This window comes from Colius striatus, chromosome 4 (genome assembly GCF_028858725.1).
Source record: "Colius striatus isolate bColStr4 chromosome 4, bColStr4.1.hap1, whole genome shotgun sequence".
In the NCBI taxonomy this organism is placed as follows: Eukaryota; Metazoa; Chordata; class Aves; order Coliiformes; family Coliidae; genus Colius; species Colius striatus.
The window spans coordinates 56302933-56324204 of record NC_084762.1 but is presented as its reverse complement, the minus strand read 5'-3'; the positions used below and the strand labels follow the sequence as shown (position 1 = coordinate 56324204).

General features: G+C 38.9%; 1 protein-coding gene across 2 annotated transcripts; it reads left to right on the top strand.

Annotated features, from left to right (window-relative positions):
* The first annotated feature begins 992 nt into the window (after positions 1-992).
* On the top strand, positions 993-15625 carry LYPLA1 (lysophospholipase 1). Of its 2 annotated transcripts, none has more exons than XM_061994672.1 (9): positions 993-1098; positions 1696-1727; positions 5431-5496; positions 7023-7070; positions 7889-7959; positions 8549-8622; positions 9331-9432; positions 10033-10209; positions 12125-15625. In XM_061994672.1, exons 1-9 carry the CDS (start codon positions 1030-1032, stop codon positions 12176-12178), a joined length of 693 nt encoding a protein of 230 aa, XP_061850656.1. In that variant the 5' UTR covers positions 993-1029; the 3' UTR covers positions 12179-15625. The 2 variants fall into 2 exon arrangements, with proteins under 2 accessions (XP_061850656.1, XP_061850657.1); XM_061994673.1 differs by lacking the exon at positions 993-1098 and adding an exon at positions 1118-1284.
* The last annotated feature ends 5647 nt before the right edge of the window (positions 15626-21272 follow it).

Genomic DNA, 21272 nt, shown 5'->3' with positions numbered 1-21272 from the left:
AGTCTGATGAGCAGGGGCTGAGGGAGCTAGGGATATTCAGCCTAGAGGAGGCTGAGGGGAGATATGATCATTCTCTACAACTTCCTGAAAGGGAGTTGTAGTGAGGTGGGCATTGATCTCTCTAGTAACAAATGATGTAACACCAGGAAATGGGTTTAAATTGCACCAGTGGCGGTTTAGATTGGACATTAGGATGAGAGAACTGTTAAGCATTGGAACATGCTGCCTAGGTGGAAATATTCAAAAGACGCACAGATGAAGTGCTGAGGGATATGGCTTAGTTTACTGATGGGCTTGGCAGTGTGAGGTGACAGTGTGAGGTGACTGGTTGGACTCGATGATTTTAAAGGTTTCCTCCAACAGGAATGAGTCTACGATTCTATGAGATATATCCAGCTACTTGAAAGGTAGTTCTAAAGGTGAAAGTTCAAACTATTTGAAATCCCTGGAAACCAAAAGACAGAAGCAGCTTTGCAGGGCCTGCCTTTTCACTGGCGTATGCAGACCTCTCTTGTCAATACGCCAGGCTTCTGCCGGGCTTCCGCGAACGGGTTTCCCTCGCAGGCGTTAGCCGCCGGCGCCGGCACACCATAGCAGTATGCTGCACCGACGCGCCAGCTGAGGCCGCAGAACTCCCTCCGCCACTCGTCACAGGCAACAGGCCGGCCTGGGAAGGCCCGTACGAGGCCGAATGGGACTCCGAGGGAGCCACGTTAATGGCTTACCCCGCTTACGGGCAAGCTCGCTGCCAGGCCTCCCGCTGGCGGCAGCAGCTCCCGTCGGGCAAGCCCGCCCCGCTCCAGGGCTGGCCGTGGTGGGGTCGAGCAGGAAACAGTGTCCACGAGCGAGGCGGCGACATGCCCCAGTACCCAGGGTTCTGGGCGCCGGGCCCGGGCCCCCGCCCTCGGCTGCTGCCCGCCTGTGCCCCTCCCACCCCGCCACCCGCCTTTCCCCGCCCTCCTGGCCCGGCGCCCGTCCCGCCTCCCCGCTCCTGGCCGGTATCCCACTGGCCGCCTTGCAGCCCGGTGTATGTGCGGCAACAACATGTCGGCGCCGCTCCCCGCCATCGTTCCGGCCGCCAGGAAGGCGACGGCTGCCGTGAGTTAGGGCGGGGGGTGAGAGGCGGGGAGGCGCCGGCGGTCAGGGGTCCGCCCTGGCGGGCGGCAGCCCCCGCCCCGCTTTGTTCTCCGCTGCTGTCTCAGCCTCAGGGCGAGTGGGTGGCCCTGTCGCCGGTCGGAGCGGCTCCGCGGCCTGAGGCTGTGGTAGTGAGCGTGCTGTGAGCGGGTATGGCGGGGCGGCCTGGGCAGGTTGACAGGTTTCTCCCGTTACTTTCCTGCCAGCTTCGGGCTGGGCTCGGGGTCCCTTTCCCAACGCGGCTGGAGTTCGCGCCGGGCGAGGGAAGGTCATCGGTGTCAGCAGGGGCCACGCCACCCTCCGTGCCCGGAGGGACCCCGAGATGCCGTGTGCCAGCTGCGGTCGCGCCCGCTGATGGCGGCGGGGAGGCCGGGGCGGGGGACGGAACTGGGGTGGGAAGTGAACGGAACAGAGTTTTCTCTTGAGAGAAAGTCGTGTCGTGCTCGGAACTGTGTGTGCTGTTGTGTGGGCCTATGTAGTACGCGGGTTAAGTACTCTGATCTTCAGGGAGCCGATACCACGATGTGATTTTTAATTTTTTTTTAAATTTTTCCCCTTTAGGTAATTTTTCTTCATGGCTTGGGAGATACTGGGTGTGTATTCTGATCTGTTATATACTTCATAGGTACTATAGTTTCAAACGTAAGGCTGCATGTTTTAAAGGCATAAGAAGTTAAAAGTTACTTAAGTTCTTTTTTTTGCCTTTAATTGAATGCAGCAGCTAATAGCAGGTGAAACTTCATGTAGGATGGAGTGATGGTGACAACTGTTTATTTAAAGTTTCCCGGCTTAAGTCCTCAAAAAACTTTTTCTTCTCAATCACTTACTTAATTTGTTCTGCATGTGTTCCCTCTTTTGTTCTTCAGTCAAACTTGGTGGAAAAAGAAGGATGTGGGTTTCTGATCTTTCGCTCTCCTGAGAGTAGGTTCCTGATTATTTCTGTGCTTGTCTAAATTTAGAGTTCTTTTTAAAATTATTATTCCAGACTCATGGATAGCTGGTTTGCTGGTAGGTACTGTTAGTCCCTCGTTTCTTCTTCAGTATGTCACACATTAAAATCTGGACGTACTCAGTGAATCTAAGCAAACTCCTAAGTAGTTACCTAATGTCTACAGATTTCTCTAACTGATGTATGGTCTTCAGTCTCAAAAACCCTCACCCCACCACAAATAAGCTTTGAAACACCATATTTGCTTTGTTCCTGTTACTTCCATTTTTTGAGTAGAAATGGCAAGGGTAGCTAATTTCTGGGAGGCGTTCTATGTGTGGTGTAATGGTTCCATTTGAAGCTTGTATGTGCCAGGATATAAGCATAGATGTATTAATTAACATTGAATTAACAGGTTAGGAGTGTGTTGAAACCTTTTTTTGGTGTAAGACTTGAAAGGAATTTGTACTTAGATACTGAAAGTAAGTTGCATGGATGCTTTGTCTATTATGCTTCCTTGCTTTTGTTACCTGAAACTTGAATGTTGTTTCTAGGTTGAAATTTGCAATGTTGAAGACTATTTTTTTTTTCTGAAGAACTTAATTTTGACAGCAGATTTTTTTTTTAATTGTTTATCCCGGGCACTTAAAGAGTTAAGTATGTACACTTGGCAGTATTTTACAAGATGTTTCATGTTTGCTCTCATTTGTCCTGCTGACACACCACCATGTTTGCATTATCTGGCTTCCTTTCTGCTGGCAGGACATAGCTGAGGTAGCAGTGCTGCCTGTGTCTTGGCACCAAATGTTCAGCAAGTGATTGTAGAATCTTCTGAGTCTCTGGAACTTGAGTCTTTGCAAACCAAGATGATGATGATTTTAGCAACGGGAAAAACACAGAGATTTGCTCTTTAATATAAACTGTGCTCCTTATAAAAATGTGGTGTTTCCATTTTGGTTGCAAAGCTAATGCACAGTCTCAGTTTTGCAAATGCACTGAGCACACTGGAATGTATGCATTGACAAGCCATAACACCTCAATGGAAATATGGTGATTTAGCTGTATTTGTTCCTGTAGTCTACTGCAGATCAAATGAGCTAAACTGCATTTAACATACTCCTTTTTTTTTTTTTTTCCAAGCAAGCCATAATAGTGACCCCAAAAAAGAATGATGTGAAGAGAACTAATTACCAACTTTATAATTTGCCACAGTTTAAACTGGCCTTTTCTACTTCACATGCATTTTTAAATTGTTCACTTCAGTTTACCAACTGAATTTTCATTTGAGAAGTGTCTGGCAGAGGTTATGTTCTTTTTCTCTCTTAGCTCCTATATAAATGGCACTTAAAGATTAGTACATACTTAGCAAAATCTTAACAAAAGGTACAACATAGAAGATTCTTCTGAGTTTGTGTAAACGTGTATACAGTGTTACTTTCCAAATTTGTCAAATTAATTATAATGGTTTCTTAAAAAAGTCCAAAATTCTTACTTAACTAATTTTTCTGAGTCATATTTCTCCTTTAGATTCTTATATGTCTTTCTCTGATGCTGCAAATATGGTGCAAGCAATATCATGCAAATTTGTTAATAGTATATATAAAAGTATTGATAGGAAGTAGGCTGGGATATACAGCCAGAGTTTCCACATTTGATGTGTTTAACTTCAGGTAGCCTGCATTAACTTTTCAGGATGTTATTGAAACAGCCAGACATGCTTTTATGACATCTGCTGTTGGTCTGATGAGTCCAACTATGTCACTGATGATTTTGTTACCAGTGTTTTCTTCTTAGAATTGACTTTTCAGTATCTAATTTAGTTGGATGAGTTAGGAATACTGACTAATGAGAAAAATCAGGGAATACAGGTGCTATTGAGTGTTCTGGAAAGCCAAGGGCAGGCACAGGCAGGGGTTCTGTACCAGTTCACATTTCAGTTTGTGTTTGGATAAGTCCTGGAGTGAGTCTTTTGGAGCCATTTATTTAAATTCTACTTCCCTGATTTCTGGTTGGTAGGAAGCTTGATAAGTTTCTTGCTGTGCAGATTTCTCATTATTCTATGTATTCATACAGCACATGCTTGCGATTAAAAAGCTACCTGCAGTCTGGAGTGTTACTCAGGACTGCTTGAATCTTAAAAGCATTTGAGCTGAGACAAAGTTAGAATCGAAGAGAATAATTTCAGTTGTAAAAGACCTTTAGGATCATCAAGTCCAACTGTTAATGTAACACTGGCAAGCCCACCACTAAACCGTATTCTTAAGTACACATCTACATGTCTTTTAAATATCTCCATGGTATTTAAAATGAGGACTTCCTGAGGAGCCTGTTCCAATGCTCGACAGCTCTTTCAGGGAAGAAATTTTTCCAAATATCCAGACTAAACACTCACTTGCACAGCTTCAGGCCATTTCCTTTTGTCCTTTTACTTGTTGCTTAGCAGAAGAGATTGACACCCACCTTGCCACAGCCTCCTTTCAGGTAGTTGTAGAGAGTGATCATGTCTCCCCTCAGCCTCCTCCAGACTAAACTTCCCCAGCTTCCTCAGCCGCTTCTCGTAGGACTTGCCCTCCAGACCCTTCACCAGCTTTGTTGCCCATCTCTGAACACGCTCCAACACCTCAATGCCCTTCCTGTAGTGAGGGGCCCAGAACTGAACACAGTATTTGAGGTGCAGCCTCATCAGCACCAAGTACAGGGGGACAATCACTTCCCTGGTCCTGTTGACCACAGTATTTCTGATACAAGTCAGCATGCCCTTGGCCACCTGGGCACACTGCTGGCTCATTTTCAGCCGGCTGTCAACCAGCACCCCATAGGTCCTTTTCCATAGGACAGCTTTCTAGCCACTCTTCCCCAAGCCTATGGCTTTGCAATAGTTAGTAGGCCTGATTGTCTCCAGGTGGAATTAGTTTAGATGTTAGTTTGCTGCTCTCCCACATCAAGAAATGTGGGCTGTGAAAAATGCTATTCTTAGCTCTACAGGAGCAGCAAAGTAGCCTCTGGGCTAGAGCTGCCTGGAAGCAGGGTACGTCTTTTCATACATTGTAACACCCAAGCTAATAAAGCAAGCTAGATACAGAGCAGGCTTTGTCTAGGGCCAAAGTGGTATTTCTGCAACTGTACTACAACTGTGATATTCAAATTAGAGAAAGTTTCTTTGGCTGTATATGTACAACAAATAGTCAGAGGCTGAACAAACCTTTTAAGTTTAGTACTACCCTACGTACTGCAGTCGATGTGAAATTTCTCTAGAAATGTGTTTATATTGGTCTAATTTGGCATATTTCAGAGTTGCTGTGTGCTGTTGAAGGAATAAGAGCTATGCTAAACCATAAATACCATTCAATATGTTTTTTTGTTAACAGGCATGGATGGTCAGAATCACTTGCAGGTATCAAAACCCCCCACGTAAAATACATTTGCCCACACGCGTAAGTTTGTAACTTTTCTTGTTTTACCTTTTCCTGTGCAGTTATATATTATAAAGAGACTTGTATGGGTGAAGAAGTCAGTTGGGGTTTAGATGTCTCTGCATTCTGTTTCTGTATAAAAAACCCACTCTTAAACTAATGTTAATGCTTTTAAATATTTTGTTGTTTTAAGGAACTGCTTTGTGATTTACTTCAGGACAAACCTGCATTTTTATTCATATTTTGCTTTTGTTACTAATTCAGACTGAAGACATATTTAGAAAGTTTTATGTTCAAAATTAGACTGGTTTGAATTTGTTCCCTGCCCTCCCACCCCAAGCAGTCATTTATTAAAAGCCAGTCTTAACAAGGCTTTTTATTTTATTCTTTATATTTTACTGACTATTAAACATACTTTGTGTCGGGTACATGTGCTTTGTAAACTCAGGTGTGTGTGTGTATAGCAGTTGAAAATTCTGTTACCTACAGCAAGTTTCAGAGATTCACGGTATATTAATATTTTCAGCAAATAATGTAATTTGAGCTTTGTGCAACTTGAGAAGTGAGATACTTCTCAGCAGGGCCAGTAATCAGTCAGTAAAGTATTAAGATCTATCCATTTATCTATTTCCTTTAATGACAGAAAAACTTAGTAAGCGTGGTCTTTATTTTAACACAAAACTCAGATTGTCTTTTGCTCCAACAGTCTTGGGAGATGTGGAGCAGGGATGATGGGGAGATAAGTAAGCAATGTTTTGGTGTATTACTGGTTACTGGGCTGTGATTTATTTATTTCTTTTACTATATGGCCATACTTTGAGACATTCAAGAAGTGCTTATCAATATCTTCTACTCTCTTTGCTTGTCCTGCTGTCTTTTTTTAGTCTTTCCCCACAGTTTCAGTAGATTAAAATTATAGCCTCAGTTTCAGTAGATTCAAATTATAGCCAGATATGATCTATGGCGTGGTCTGTTGAAGTTGTCTTGGTATGTCTGAAAAGATGTCGTACAGCAGCAGAAGGGTGGGAGTGAGTCACAGAGTCTTAAGGATTGGAAGTGAAGGCAGGTGCTGCTTAAGCAGTTTCAGATGTTGAGAGAAGCATGTGTGGCCAGACTGTGTGACGTTGGGCTGCTTCCTTAAGTTTGCTGATGTTACTGTATAAGGTGCTTTCATCCACTGAGCATGTGTATGGAACTGTAATAAACAGCTGTTACTTAGAGATAGCTACATTAGATATATACATATAGTTCTAATATAAATATGGTAGGTAGGCATTCACATACCTATAAAAGAGTGCATTAATATTTTTTCTTGCTCTTCATAGAGTGGTAATTCAATCGTGAATATTTAATGTGTTTGAGCTGGCAGGTTTCAAGAGAGATTTCTTGAAGTGACACTGTAAAGCTATATTAGCTACAAAGCTAATGTTAATTATAGTTTAAAAGTAAGACAGAATTAGGGATATGTAATTTCATGACATAACTGCATCTGCATTATGAAATTTCAGTATATATCTTAGGTCAGTGTTGTTCATTCTCTTTTCTAGGCCAGTTATGCCAGTTTCTTTGAACATGAACATGGCTATGCCGTCATGGTAAGTATTCAATCACAGACAATTGAATCAAAAGATGTCCACGGTTTTGAACTCAGTGTTCTTAATTAAAAATCATGAGCAACCTGAATGGCTAGTTTTAATCAGATAGAAATATAAAAAGTATTTTGCTTTAGTTCTGTTCTTGTAAAAAGGCCATCACAAGTGTGCTCTAATTCCTTGTGTATCTATGGTAATGGTTATACCTCAGTACCTACCTATATGTGTTAAAATTAAAAACTCGGTCTATTTCACAAGTATAATCTGTATTGTGCATGAATTCATAGCCAATAGTAGTAGAGACTTGCAGTGGAAGTGTTATTGCTACTACTGAGACATGTAAGACATATTAAGTAGGTCAGTAGGATATCTAGAAACTATTTTTTAAAGCATCCATTCTGGATAGAAATCAAGAAAAACATTATAGATTTCAATGGTCTTAAATCAGTCCTTTTTTTTTTCCCCTTCTCACATAGCTTTGTTTATTTTTCCTGTATTTCTTAAAGTATTTTAATTTTGTGCATGCCAACTGATAAATTAAAAATCCTGCTAGTATTTTTTGAGCAAATTTTGAAACTGAGGTGCTTACTCTGCAGTAAATTTTAGATCATAGCAAAACTCAGAAAAGCTTTGTTGACTAGATCTAGCCTTTTAGCCACATTCTCAGATTGTCCACTATTTCTTGTAAACTATGGGTGTCTGATACTTAATAAAATGTCAGCTAACACTTTTTGTCTGGAATATATCACTGTTTTATTATTTTTATTTTAAGGAAGTGGAATGAATGCTCTGAGTAATTATCTTGTTGATATTTTTGTAAGGTTTGATATCATTGGACTCTCTCCAGATTCACAGGAGGATGAAGCTGGGATCAAGAAGGCAGCAGAGAGTGGTACACTTAGGAATACATTTTATGGCTTAAAAGTAGTTCTGTGTATTCTTAAAATTGAATTAACAATCTGAAACAGGTTTTCCAAAGACAAAATTCGTAGTGAAAGTAATATGTGTATATTTTGTTATTGATGATAAAAGTTTAGCTAAGTGCATAGTTCGGTTTATGGTCTTGTTTTTTTTTTAAATTTGTGAGTAGTTAGAGTAATTCACCAGTACAAATGCTTCATACTCTTACATAAGAAGCATACATCACACAAGAAGTATACATGTACACTGCTGTACTCTTTTTATTACAAGCTTTCAGGTACCATGAGCATCCACTTGTGATGCTGGATAGGTAGAAGAGAATACTGTCTTCCCAGGAGTGAGCCTTTTGCAAGGCTTTTTTGTATGGTTCTCTCTTTGAAAGTAGTGCTGTGGCATTGGAATTGATGATAATGCTCTATATCTTTTGTTACTTTTTAATGTATGTCAGGCTAGGTTTTCTTTTCGCTATCTTTCTGTTGACATTAGGGAGAAAGCTTCTCTCCTCTTCTAGACTTCCTACAGAATGGAGTGGTTTTTAACTGCTGGCCTTTATGTTACAGTTAAAGCACTGATAGATCAAGAAGTTAAAAATGGAATTCCTTCTAATAGAATTATTCTGGGAGGCTTTTCTCAGGTAAGGTATGGTTGGAAAGAACTGTATCTTTTTCTAGGGGAGTAGCCTAGCTTTCCTAACGTGGGAAATCCAGGCACTTCAATTGAAAAGAGTTACTATTAGGTACTTAAATTTTAAGGTGTTGATCTTCCTTTGCCTTAACAAATGAGCTTTTTCTAGTTTTATGCAGATAATTACTATTGACTGGAAATTGAACATGCATGTGGAAAAAATAGTCTAAAATTAATAATTACTTATAATCTTTAAGGACATAACTTATGTAACTTTGCTTGAAAAATGATGGTAGTATTTTTAATTTAACTTTGATTTGGTAGGTATTTCATGGTCTGGATTTATTTGGGAAATTCTTCCTTTCATACTTCTAAAGACATCTATGATAGGTGGGTTAACAGATTAATTTGTCCACACGCCAACTCCCCAATCTACATGCACGTAAATGAAAACATTAAAGTAGTGATAATACTGTCATGAGTGACAGTGCTTGCTTTATTTATTTTCTCCAGCTATTAGTTATGGTAAATTCACTGGTTTACTTCTGAATTGATAACGTGGATTGGGGCAAGGGAAAAAGGAAAATAAATGTTGTACAGAAATAGTGGTTTCAGTGTTGGTTCTAAGGAAGAATCCAGGAGAAACTGGAGATCTTGAAACAAGCATTAAAAGGAACATTACCATCACCATTCTAATAATGGCATCTCTTTTTCTTAGGGAGGTGCTTTGTCATTGTATACAGCTCTTACAACACACCAAAAATTAGCAGGTGTTGTAGCCCTCAGCTGTTGGCTTCCTCTACGGGCGTCTTTTCCTCAGGTATTTATGTTTCTTTCCTAAGCTAATCTGCTTTTGGTGAATGAGTATATCTGAAGAGTGTATCTGGTAGAGGAATTAGTGGCCATCATAATTACCAGATATTGACAATTGTTTGGTAAATCTGAAGTTTTTAAAATAGGATCCAGGATTTTTAAAGTTTAGTAAATACAGAAAATGAGGAAATACTCGATTGCTGTCTCTGCTTAAAATGACATTCCTAAGAAACTTAAAAGGTACAGCAAATATTCTTTGAAGGTGAATTTTCTCTTTGCCATTTGTTCCATCTGCAAGACACTGTTCTTATTAGGGACTAGATATTTAAACAAAGTATCAGGATTTTACTTGGCCAGAAATCACATTTTTCTGTTCGGAAATTAATGCCAAAATTTTACTTCGAGGGTTTTGAACTTCATGTGCTGTCAGGCACAGAGCTTACTTGATACAAAACTTGCACACAATACATTGTGATCCTTTCCTTCAGAATTCAACTTCTTTCTTATGCTGCAGGGAATAGTACCATGTATTTTATCTTAAAGATGTTAGCCTTAGCTCTACTTACTGTCTGTCTTTTTTCCTGCCCTCTAATTCCATCCCTAACAGGGCCCCATCAGTGGTGTGAACAAGGAGATTGCTGTCCTTCAGTGCCATGGGGACTGTGACCCATTGGTTCCTTTAATGTTTGGTTCTCTCACTGTTGAGAAGCTGAAGAGTATGATAAATCCGGCCAATGTAACCTTCAGGACTTACTCTGGAATGATGCATAGTTCATGTATTGAGGTAAATTTCTTAATATACAGTGTTTTAGCTGGGTATGGTTAGAGTTTTTTTCCCTCAAAACCAAAAAAAGTATTGGTTGGGGTTTTGAGGATGTTGTGGGCTTTTTTGTTTTGTTTTTTCTAATAACAAGTACTTGATGCTACTGACTTATTCGTAAGATTGTGTTTTGAGTACTAAGTTAGTTGTTCTCTAACATATTTTTCTACTCCAGTCTCTATTATTTTTTTACTAACAAAAAAACCAACTTGATGTTTGAGAGAGAAGAAATTGTGTTAATTCTATAGATAGAAAAATCTAAGGATAATGTGGAGAGGTGGTTGACACAATGGAATAGGCAGCCTCAGAACCTATATTTATTGTTCTGGCTCAGCAGACGGCTGAGATGTAATTATTTGTTACTGACAGAAAGAGGTGGACTAGTTCCCTCTGCTTATGGCCTTGTGGCCCTCTCTTCCTTCTTATATCAGCTCTTGATCTGATCAGAAACTTCTTTGAACCATTTGAACTTACTAAAATGGCAAGACCTGCTGGCTTCAGTTTTTGCAGCTGTAGTGAGTTGAAACGCGAGAACTCACACAAAGTAAATGGTAGGAGCAAGAAACAAGAGAGGCTAGGAAGAAGTCTGCCATTTGTCAGCAGCAGTAACTTTCTTAATTTGGGTTGCTGCATCTTGTGGGAAACTGTACGCTTAGACAACCACTTTTTGGACGCTTACACAGTTGTCTTGCCTTTAGGCAGTAATTGTATCGACTGGTCACACAGAAATGTTAATAATGTGCTCTTTCTTACAACATTGACTTAATTAGAAAAAAGAAATTAAATTCTTTTTAACATGGATTGTTTTCCCAGTGTAGTTTGGTGTATTGCTTTCCCTTAAGGAAGAAAGCATCAGGAAGGTTGTCATGGCTTAACCCCAGCCAGCAACTGTGCACCACACAGCTGCTCATTCAGTATCCCAGTCAGTGGGATGGGGAGGAGAATCAGGACAAAAAGTAGAACTCATGGGCTGAGATAAGAACAGTTTAATAACTAAAGTGAAATAAAATAATAAAAAGAATAAAATATAAAAATAATACTAATGAAAAGGAATATAACAAAAGTGAAAGAAATAAACAGAGGAGAAAAAAACCCAACACCAAAACAAGTGATACCCAATGTGCTGACAACCCACTGACCAATGCCCAGCCTGTCTCTGAGCAGCAATCTACCTCTCTCTACTGATTCCCCCTCAGTTTATATACTGGGCATGACATCCTATGGTATGGAATAGCCTTTTGGAAAGTTCAGGTCAGCTGTCCTGGCCATGTGCCCTCCCAGTTTCTTGTGCAACTGCTTGGTGGCAAGGTATGAGAAACTGAAAAATCCTTGACTTAGGGTAAGCATTACTTAGCAACAACTGAAACATCAGTGTGTTACCAACATGATTCTCACACTGAATCCAAAATGAAGCACCATACCAGCTACTAGGAAGAAAATTAATGCTATACCAGCTAAAATCTGGACAAGATGAACCTAAATAGTTAGGAGGAGGAACTGCTGGATTTTCACAGTGCCATTAACTTCAAAAAGTTTAAACTGTATACGAAAATATGGCCTTGGCTACATTCAAATCCTGTCTGTCCTGATCCTAGTGCTGTTCAAATTATTTGATGATTAATAGGTAGCTTGCCAACTCACCTTTATAAAGAGAGGAAAAAAAAGTAGTCTCTTCCTCTTTTTCTTGTATTTTAGTCTTTTCTGAGTGCATAGCACCTTGAACAGTAAACAGCTTTGACTTTTGTGCAAAGTGGTATGAGTTTGTCAAGTAAGTAATTACACAGTATTTGTAGCCCAGCTGCTGAAATGTTGAAACATGATTTAGTGTGTCTGAATGTATATTAGCAGGGAACTAATATATACTTTTATCTTTAAACAGGAGATGATGGATATAAAACAGTTCATAGAAAAACATCTACCTCCCGTAGACTGAAAAGATATGTGAGAAAACTTCTATATAAATACACCAGCATCAACTGTGGTAGAGTGTTAATCTTTTCATATGCCTGATTGGAAGCATTACTTCTATACTTGCAGTGTTACTACTGTGTTGCAAATTTATACTTAGGATGAAGATTAAATAATACACATGTACAAGAAATTATGATCTCTTTAGTATTGATTGTCCTCTGGTGGGACCGTATGAACGAGGCAGCTAGGTGACAATGACAGAATGTAATCTAAGCATACTGTTTAAAATGCTGGATTTTTTTTAATTGCAGAGTTTTGATCTATGTGTAAAAGTAATAAAAAATTAAATGTGAGCAACATAAATGTGATTATGTATACTTGAGATATGATTTGTTCGTAATACTCATTGAAAACGTAGAAAAATATTTCCTTTATGTAATGGACACGTGAAGTACTCAACATGTAACATAGTGGGCATATGATGGTAAAATAAATGGTACCAAGGATAAAGCTTTAAATATTAAATGCTAATTGTTACATCAGATAAGGAGGATTATTCTCCTAGAATAGCTAGAACTCTGTTGAGGGTATTTTCTGTATTTAAACCACTTCAATTTTTAACTGTTTTCAGATGGGTAGATATTGTGGAAATTTTAAAGGGATTCATTCCTTGTTAGACTGTCATTGGTTGCTTATTGTCTGGGTTTTTTTATTGTTACTGTAAGCTTCTGTTGGATGCTGACTTGGAACAGGATTCTGAAGAATTGCATAGGATTAATTTGAGTTACATTTAAAACCTCCTGTTCTTGTAATGAATATCCATCTTGTGCTTTAGTCTTTGTACCTTTTTTTGTGTAGAAACGTTGATGAAATATTTTATGTGAGCAATTACAGCATATACAGATTTTTCTGTTTGCTTTGGGATAACTAACTGAAAGCAATGAAGCTGTGTAGTTCTGTGTATTGTTCAAGTCTCCTCTGTAACAGACATTATAGAAGACCTGCTATGGGGGGAAAAAAAAAATCTACAGCATACTCTTCTTTCACAAGCTTAAAATTCCCAAACACACTGGGATATAGAAATTGGTGCCCACTCAGCAGCTTTTTGCAGTTAAAAGATACACTTTTCTTCTAGAAACAGCTGTTCTATAGAGTTCAGGGGCTGTCACCACACTTAGGAATGTTTCAAAAATACACTATAGTTTTTACTAAGTAATATACTGCCTGTTCTATACTGTGTTTGTAAGCAAAGAATATTCCCGTTCTCCATTCATTTGTGTTGTCAGCACTGTGCTTCCTACTTGCATTGAACATTCTTTATCCTCTCCCAGCTTAATGAAGTGATTCTCTTGCAATGTGTATGGACTTACTTCCAAGGCATCTGACAGTACAAATGCATAAATGAGGAATTACACCTTTTTATCCCTTCTTTAACACAGCTGCTGTCAGAAATCTGACTTGTTCACCAAGTGTGAGTTCTCAGATTCCAGTGCTTTTCTTCATATGTATTGCACTGTTTTTAGGAAGCTGTTTTTTTCTTTTCTAATCCAGTTTATCTGGATTTTTAAACATCTCATAATGTGTAAAATAGAAAAGGATTTTTTCCTAAATGGTATTAAAACCCTTTTCGATACTCCATCTGTGTGTTTGAGAGGGCACATCTATTAACTTTGAAGTTTAATTAGTCACTCTGTTCTGTTTATATGCCAATTTGTCTGTCAGTTAATTTAGTTCACAGAAGAAACCATAATATTCTGACTGTAGTTGTGCCAAAGTTCTATTAAGAAAACAACATGTCCTAGTTTCAAGTCATTCACAAATTGCATTAGCTAATTTTGCAGTCCTGCTGCACTGCAAACTTGGTAAGCAAACTATGGGGTTTTTTCCTAGTTTTAAAATTTACCCTCGTTCCCCTGTTGTCTAAATAATTCCCTGAATATTGTCATGTTTCCTAAGTTCGACACAAGCTTCCAATTTTTGCTTATTATTTTCTTGTTCTGTTTGTAAATCATTTGATAATCCCTTAATCACAGAATCTTGAGGGTTGGGAGGGACCTTGAAAGATCATCTTGTCCAGCCCCCCTGGCAGAGCAGGACCTCACAGTTCAGCTGTCTTTCAACTTGTAGTTGATTGTGTGCTCATTTCACATATTTTCATCTGTAAGTAATAATTTTTTAACTCCTTCTAAGATGTTAAAATGAGATCAGTCCTAGATTTATTCTTTGTGGACTTTGTAACACTTTGGTTTGGTGAACTGTATTCACAACTCATGGACAGTTTCTAGTATTTATGCATTTTAATCCAAGTCAGCTTCAATTGCCGTCTCCATGATGCTTTCAGATGTTTTTCTAAAAATGCTTTTGTTCAGCTACTGCCCTATCACAAGATTGTTTTACAATGTTGTTTTGCTGCTTGCTTTATCTACAAAGAGCTGTGTTACCAAAGTAAATGCACATAAATTTTGCAACTTATTCTGAATTTCTGTATTCTAAGAATTCTTCTCCTGAAGTTTGTGTTGTTTTACAGAAGTATATGAATATGTTGTAGCTGGGGGATGTTAAAGACCCCAGAAGATAGGCTTCAAATACATCCTGGAAGTTTCCTCTATCTTGTCCCTTCCTATAATACAGTATATATCTTGAGCTCCAGTCTTTTGTAACTTCCCAGCTAATTGTGTATATGATCTTGTAGCTGAAGTACTGCACTACCAACTGATTTAATGCTGGGATTGTTGGCACGATTGCATTCACGAGTAAAAGCTCAATTAGACTCAATCTGGTGTGTGGGATTTCCTAATATTCTTTTACAATGGAAAAGTTGGACTGTTTGAAATGTGAATGTCCTGTTCTCATAAACTACAATTTGAAGCTCCAATAATGGTTTGGGGATTTTTTTTTGTAATACTACACTTTCCCCAAAAGGGGATAATGTCTGTCAAACCTGTGAAAACATTGGTATGAAAATACCTTGCTTGCAGATCGGTTTGTTTCAGTGGGTCTCTTATTCCTCAATGTGTTTTTCGTTTCAAAATGGTACTTACATTTGGCTGCAGTTTTGTGCAGTCAGAAATCTGACTTCTTGTTGGAATATGTTGCCTACTTTTTAATAAATATGTTGAATTATGTATTAAAAGCCAACCTTCTAGCTGTTCCTGAGGTAAACCTGTACTGGGATCTGTGCTGTGATGAGGACTGTATGATTTGGTCTCCTTCTCCTATCTTGTATAATTACAACACAGTAGATTGGTAAAAGTAATGTAACTATTAATTAAATGTAACTGATTAGAACTGTTAATTAAAACATGTTCTCTCTGATGGAGTATACTGCACTTCACTGAAATCCTTAGGATGCATGTTTTATGTAGAGATGTGGTTTGTTGATAGATGTGACTGGGAACTAAGATGTTCATGAAGCCATATGTACAAGGTCTGTGTATCTTAAATTTTATAAAAAAATACTGAACACTTACTCTTTGTGTCATGAATTATAAGCCATTTACATTTAATATAAACATTGAAGATGTAATTTACTTAGTTTACTAATTTTAAGAAATCTTAACTTTGGAAATTATTTCTGTAGTAGGAAATGATGTAAGATCCTTTTTTTTTTTAAAAAAAATTTTGAAGTAACTTTCAATCATTATTTGGGCTAGTATTAAAGGCTTTCTGTGCTTACCTGAAAGAAGTCAAGTTTTCATGTGCTGTGAAACAGGCACTTGAGTCTTGCAAGTGTATTGCATGGTAATGTATGCATGATGCTGTAATATGAAAGAATGATGATTTGTAGTTACTGAAACAAAAGAAAATCAGTTTATATTTTACTATCTCATTGAAAGAATGCTAAGTATGATTTGATTTATTTTTTAAAATTCTGGATTAACTTTCATTTAACTTATTTTCTGGGAATTTTCAGAAATTTTGAAAAGTAGAGGAAGTGAAAATATTTTCTAATAGTCTTATTCTAGGACACTAAAGAGACAAAGTCTTCTCACTGTGCACTGCAGCACCTTACTCTGGGAACTCAGTAATGTCGAGGAGCTTTTGAAGTTATGTTAGATTTGAAATATATACCACTTAGCATATTTGTTTAAAAAAAGCAGTTTTCAGGTCACGGATTACTTGTGCTTTTTAAGTTAACTGTAATATTTGAGGCTGATTGGTGGTATATGTAGTGTGGGACACTCTAGAGAAAAAAATGAGATTATTTGGGAAGAGATGCTGACCTGGGTTCTACAGGTAGCAAAGGCAGACTTTTCCCTTTAAGGAACTGAAAGGCCACTTACCTCCATAGTCTATGATATCTAAAAGTCAGTGTGTAATACAGTTGGGAAGTTCACAAATGTATACACGACAGATGCAGTGTTGTATGTGACTATATTGTGTCAACTTAGGGGTATAAGAATAGCTAGTAACAAGAAAGATGCAATAGTATGCAAAGTAATTTGTCAGTTTATATTTTATTAAATACTTCTTGAGCAATTTTCAGTTTCTATTTGCTCTCAGCCCTGGCATTCCTAAGGAGTATAGGATGAGACGCCTGGTGTAAGTGAAGAAGGTGACTCAAGAAGTTTTCAGAAGGTCTGTTGGTTAGTTTGGAAATGGGATTCTTTGACGAATGACAGCTGCAGAGCAGATTTTTTTTTTTTTTTTTTTTTTTTTTTTTCCATTTTCTTTTTATTGCTTGTCAATCTCATGTTACCACCATTTGCCTTTGGGATAACAGGTCTTATTAATTCTCTTTGAGTGAAACAAGTGCCTTTGATGTAGCTGATTAAAGCTGATTTAAACAAAGTACTTCTCTTATGGACAGCCACAAAGTGATTCAGTAGATTATAATTTTCTTTTACTTCCAATTACTAGAAAAGAGCAACCTATTGCCTCCTTTTTCTCTGCAAAACTTGTAAAACTTAAAACTCCTAGCCAGTTAGCTGGAGTGTAGTAAACCTTGCTTCAGGCATATAAGTGGGAGGTTTACCTTCTCCATGTGGAGAATGATCATTCAAGGCTCCTTTTTAAAATGGCTACATGTGTGTGTTAACAGTCTAAAAGTTGGGCATGTGAGTGTTCCTGGTTGTGACTATGAGCAGACTCTTAAAGTAGCTTCTGCTGCAAATCATATGCTAGCTATGTTGTAGTATTTAAAATTGAGGGGATCTTTAAAAGGCTTAAATATTTTCAGTCTATATAAAAGAAGAGATTAGTAGAGGTTGCCCCAGAACAGAGTTTAGTAAAGTGACCTTTAAAACATAACAAAACATTTCTTAAATAATTTTAGTATTTAAATGCCTCCAGTTACTGCTAAGTTGAAAAAAGGGAAGACATTTTGAAAATGATCTTAACATACTGCAAACACCAGAATTTGAAAATGATACTTGGTCTAACTTCAGGCCATACCATTATAATCTAGAGCTAGTGTGAGAAAATAAATTAAAAAAAAACCAAGCCATCTGTTGAATAACCATTGAAACAGCTAATCAAGATGTATGTTACTGTTTCACAAGTCTTTGAGGAAAAGCTTACTATTAATGAGGAATTGGAACTTCCATTTGCTATAGCTCACCTCATATATCTGTGGTTGGACTCATCTCCTACTGCAAGGTCAGTGATCAGTTGGCTGATTCGGACCAACTGAAATTCTGTTTTGGTAGACCTAAGTCATTGTTACACTGAGGATTCAAATACAGAGAAGAAGCAGGAGAGGCATAATGAGTATAACACATAGTTACATAAAATATTGGGGAATGCTGTGACTGTTGTGTTTTGCACAGTTGTGTTAGCACTTGATTAGAGGAGCTTTTCCGTACAGAATGTTAGTCCTTAAAATGGATGATTTTAAGTGCCTCAGGACTTCAGAGATCCTTCACTACAAATTTTGTGTGCACTACTGTTTGCAACTTCCCTCTGTCCCCAAATTTCTCAAGATGCTGTCTCATATCAAGTGAGACTATTAGTAAAAAAACTACATCCTTTCATGTGCACCCTCTTAGGAAAGAAGGTGCCTAGTAAGTGTTAGTATTGTGGAAGGTGCTGTGGTCTGGTCAATGAGGAGCTCTAGTGAGTTAGACACAGGGTTTTTGGAACAGAAGGTGTACAAGACCTTGTGAAAGAATAGTGATATATGCTGTAACAGAGAAATGCAGTGCAACAAACTGTTATTTCTTCTTTCTAAAGGGTTTATTGAGGATAAAGAAGGTAAACAGAAAAGAAAAAGCTGCATAGATTAACTATTATTTGGTCTCTTTTCCTTCTACTATTCTTTGGACTTAGTGGCATGTTTTAGAAGACTGATGCTACAAGAGAAGCAGCTAAAAGAGAGCAAGGGCAGTGTGATGGATTTGCAATAAAGAAGTGCTGTCCTGAGGATGATAGAGCAGCTAATGCAAAGAATCTGGTTAGTACTGGTTCAGTTATTGAGTATCATTGTGATATTGTAGCATAATGTACAAGTAACATGAGCTGTGTTTTGTTCTAATTAGATCTGTTTGCAAAAAAAAAAAAAAGCATACCCTCTGGTTAGTCTTTGATTTCCCTCCTGAAATATTTCTGATGCTACTTTTATTAGTTAGATGTTGAAGAAATGCAATGTGCTTTCCCCTTACTATAAGTGCATATATTTTACAATTTCCTTACTAGGTACATTTTGGATATTAGTAGACTTCATCTGCATTTTTTAACTCCATGCATTTCCAATAAAGATGTTAAATTATATTTTAAAAATAAATTAATACCGGAAGACTTTGTCCCAGAACTTAAATATGCTTACACTAACCATTCTGACTGAGATTTCTAATTCCTTGATAGTGTTATCCCTGACCTAACTGCAGAACACGTACAAGCTTGTTTACCATCAAGTGTAGCAAATAGCTCTCAGCTGCTCATATATTGTGTACTGCTTTCATTGTTGATGTGGTTGTGGGAAAAATGATAAGCTGCATTTGAGGTTAGCATCTTATTTAACCCAAGATTATTATTACGGGTACTAGGTTACTGCATCTAGGCAAAATGGAGTTAAACCTGAACTGGCATGGTCCCTTAAATGTTGCAGTGAGCACTGCTGGGTTTTTTCTTTTCTCTCCAAAATCAGTCCCTAAAAGAAAAGGTATTATTTTCCTTAAGAAATCATTACAGAATCACAGAAGGGTGGGGGTTGGAACCATTCTTTTGTTTGTTTTTTTTTTCCTTTTGGACAAAACAAAAAAGCTGCAGACCATGTGTCTGCATGATTGTCCAGTTGATGGCCTAGATCTAAACTGTGGGAAGGTCCTATCTAGGCTGCAAATAATTTGTTTGCTTCTAATATGTCTCTGTATGTGCAGGCCTTTTAGCTGGCAGGTACTGTTAACAACAGCGTGCGTTGACCATGATGTAGAAATGCCTGAAACCCTCCTGTCTCTATATGCCTTCAAAACACAAGACACTCTTGACATAAGTGCAGTGGCAGTTTGTGGTGTAATTGCTACCCTAAGTGTCATTCCAAGGAAAAGGCTTATCTTACCTCTCCTCTGAAATGTACATATTTTACAGTTTACAACTCAGGCATCCACAGCTGTGGTGGATTGTCCCTGGCTGAATGTCAGGTGCCCACCAAAGCACTTCTATCACTCCTTCTCCTCAGATGGACGGGGAAGAGAAAATGTGACAAGAGGCTCACAAGTCAAGATAAGGACAGGGACATCCCTCAGTAATTGCTGCCATGGGCAAAATAGACTTGGGGAGGGGTGGAAATATATCCTCCCCCTAGCAGCACAGGGGTACGGGGAACAGAGATTGTGGTCAGTTCATCACATGTTTCTGCTCCTTCTTCTTCAGGGAGAGGACTTCTCACTCTTCCTCTGACTCTGTGTGGCATCTGTCCTATGGGGAGACAGTCCTCCATGAACTCCTCTGACTTGAGTCTTTGCCACAGGCTGAAGTTCTTCACAACCTGCTCCAGCGTGGGTCCTTTTCATGGGGTACAGTCCTTCGGGAACAGACTAGTCCAGCTTAGGTCCCCCACAGGATTGCAAGTCCTGAAAGCAAACCTGCTGCAGCATGGGCTCCTTTCTCCATGAGTCCACAGGTTCTGCCAGGAGCCTGCTCCAGTGCAGGCTTCCCACAGATTCACAACTTCTAAAAATCTGCCTGCTCTGGAGATGTAGGATCCTCTGTGAGCTGCACGCAGATCTCTGCTCCACTATTAACCACGATGGGATGAGGGAGACAACCTGCCTCATCATGGTCTTCACAAGGTTTTTTTAGATTTGTTATCCCAGAGGCACGGCCACCCTTGCTGATGGGCTCAGCCTGGGCCAGCTGCAGGTCCATTTTCGAGCTGACTGGCATTGGCTTTGTCAGATATAGGAGAGGCGTTGGGGATCATCACACAGAAGCCACCCCTGTAGCATCCCCACTACCAAAACCTGGCCATGCAAACCCAATACAGCAGCCTTAGAGTGCTTATTAGTAAGAGTTTACAGAAGGATGCAGAAGTGCCCTCCTGCATCTTGGTAAGAGATCGTCTTCATGAAATCTTTCTGTAACTTTTAGATATGCTTACCATTTTCTTGAAGTAAACACACTTATTTTACAGCAAAAAAAATGTTTTAATGATGCTGGCTTTTAGAGTGGGGTGGTTTTTTGGGGTTTTTCTTTTGGGTTGTTTTTCCAACAACAGAACACAGTAGTGAGGTATGTAACTCAATTGACAGAGAATTTGGTTGATGATACATATTATAAATGTGTCAATCTTTATAAACACAGTATGGCCCACGGGAACATACATCAGACTTAGACTAGCTTTAAAGCTTGGAAACACTGTAGCACATTGCAATGCGATACTGAGCCAGTGTGAAAGTTTATCTCCAACCCTCTTGCGTTGACTCAACATACCCCAGAAAAGTGCAATTTGAAATCACTACTCTATTTTACACAAAAGTAACCCTTCAGGGACAGACTTTAAGAAAACTCTCATTACAGGGAAGAAGGGATTTTCTATCCCTTTAAAGCCGACGACATCAAGTGTCTGCTATAATTCTGAGCCTTTTGACAGCTGAGAAGCCCCGACAGCGGAAGCAACTTGCAGGGGCCACGCTGCAGTCCGGTCGCTGCGCCTCAGGTCCGCAGAGCCGCTTTAACCT

Excerpts from the sequence above, each read along its gene's own strand:
- LYPLA1 (XM_061994672.1), top strand. The coding sequence starts at position 1,030 with ATGTGCGGCAACAACATGTCGGCGCCGCTCCCCGCCATCGTTCCGGCC. Across the intron at positions 1,728-5,430 it reads CATGGCTTGGGAGATACTGG|GCATGGATGGTCAGAATCAC; the intron begins GTGTGTATTCTG and ends TTTTGTTAACAG. Across the intron at positions 8,623-9,330 it reads TTCTGGGAGGCTTTTCTCAG|GGAGGTGCTTTGTCATTGTA; the intron begins GTAAGGTATGGT and ends TCTTTTTCTTAG.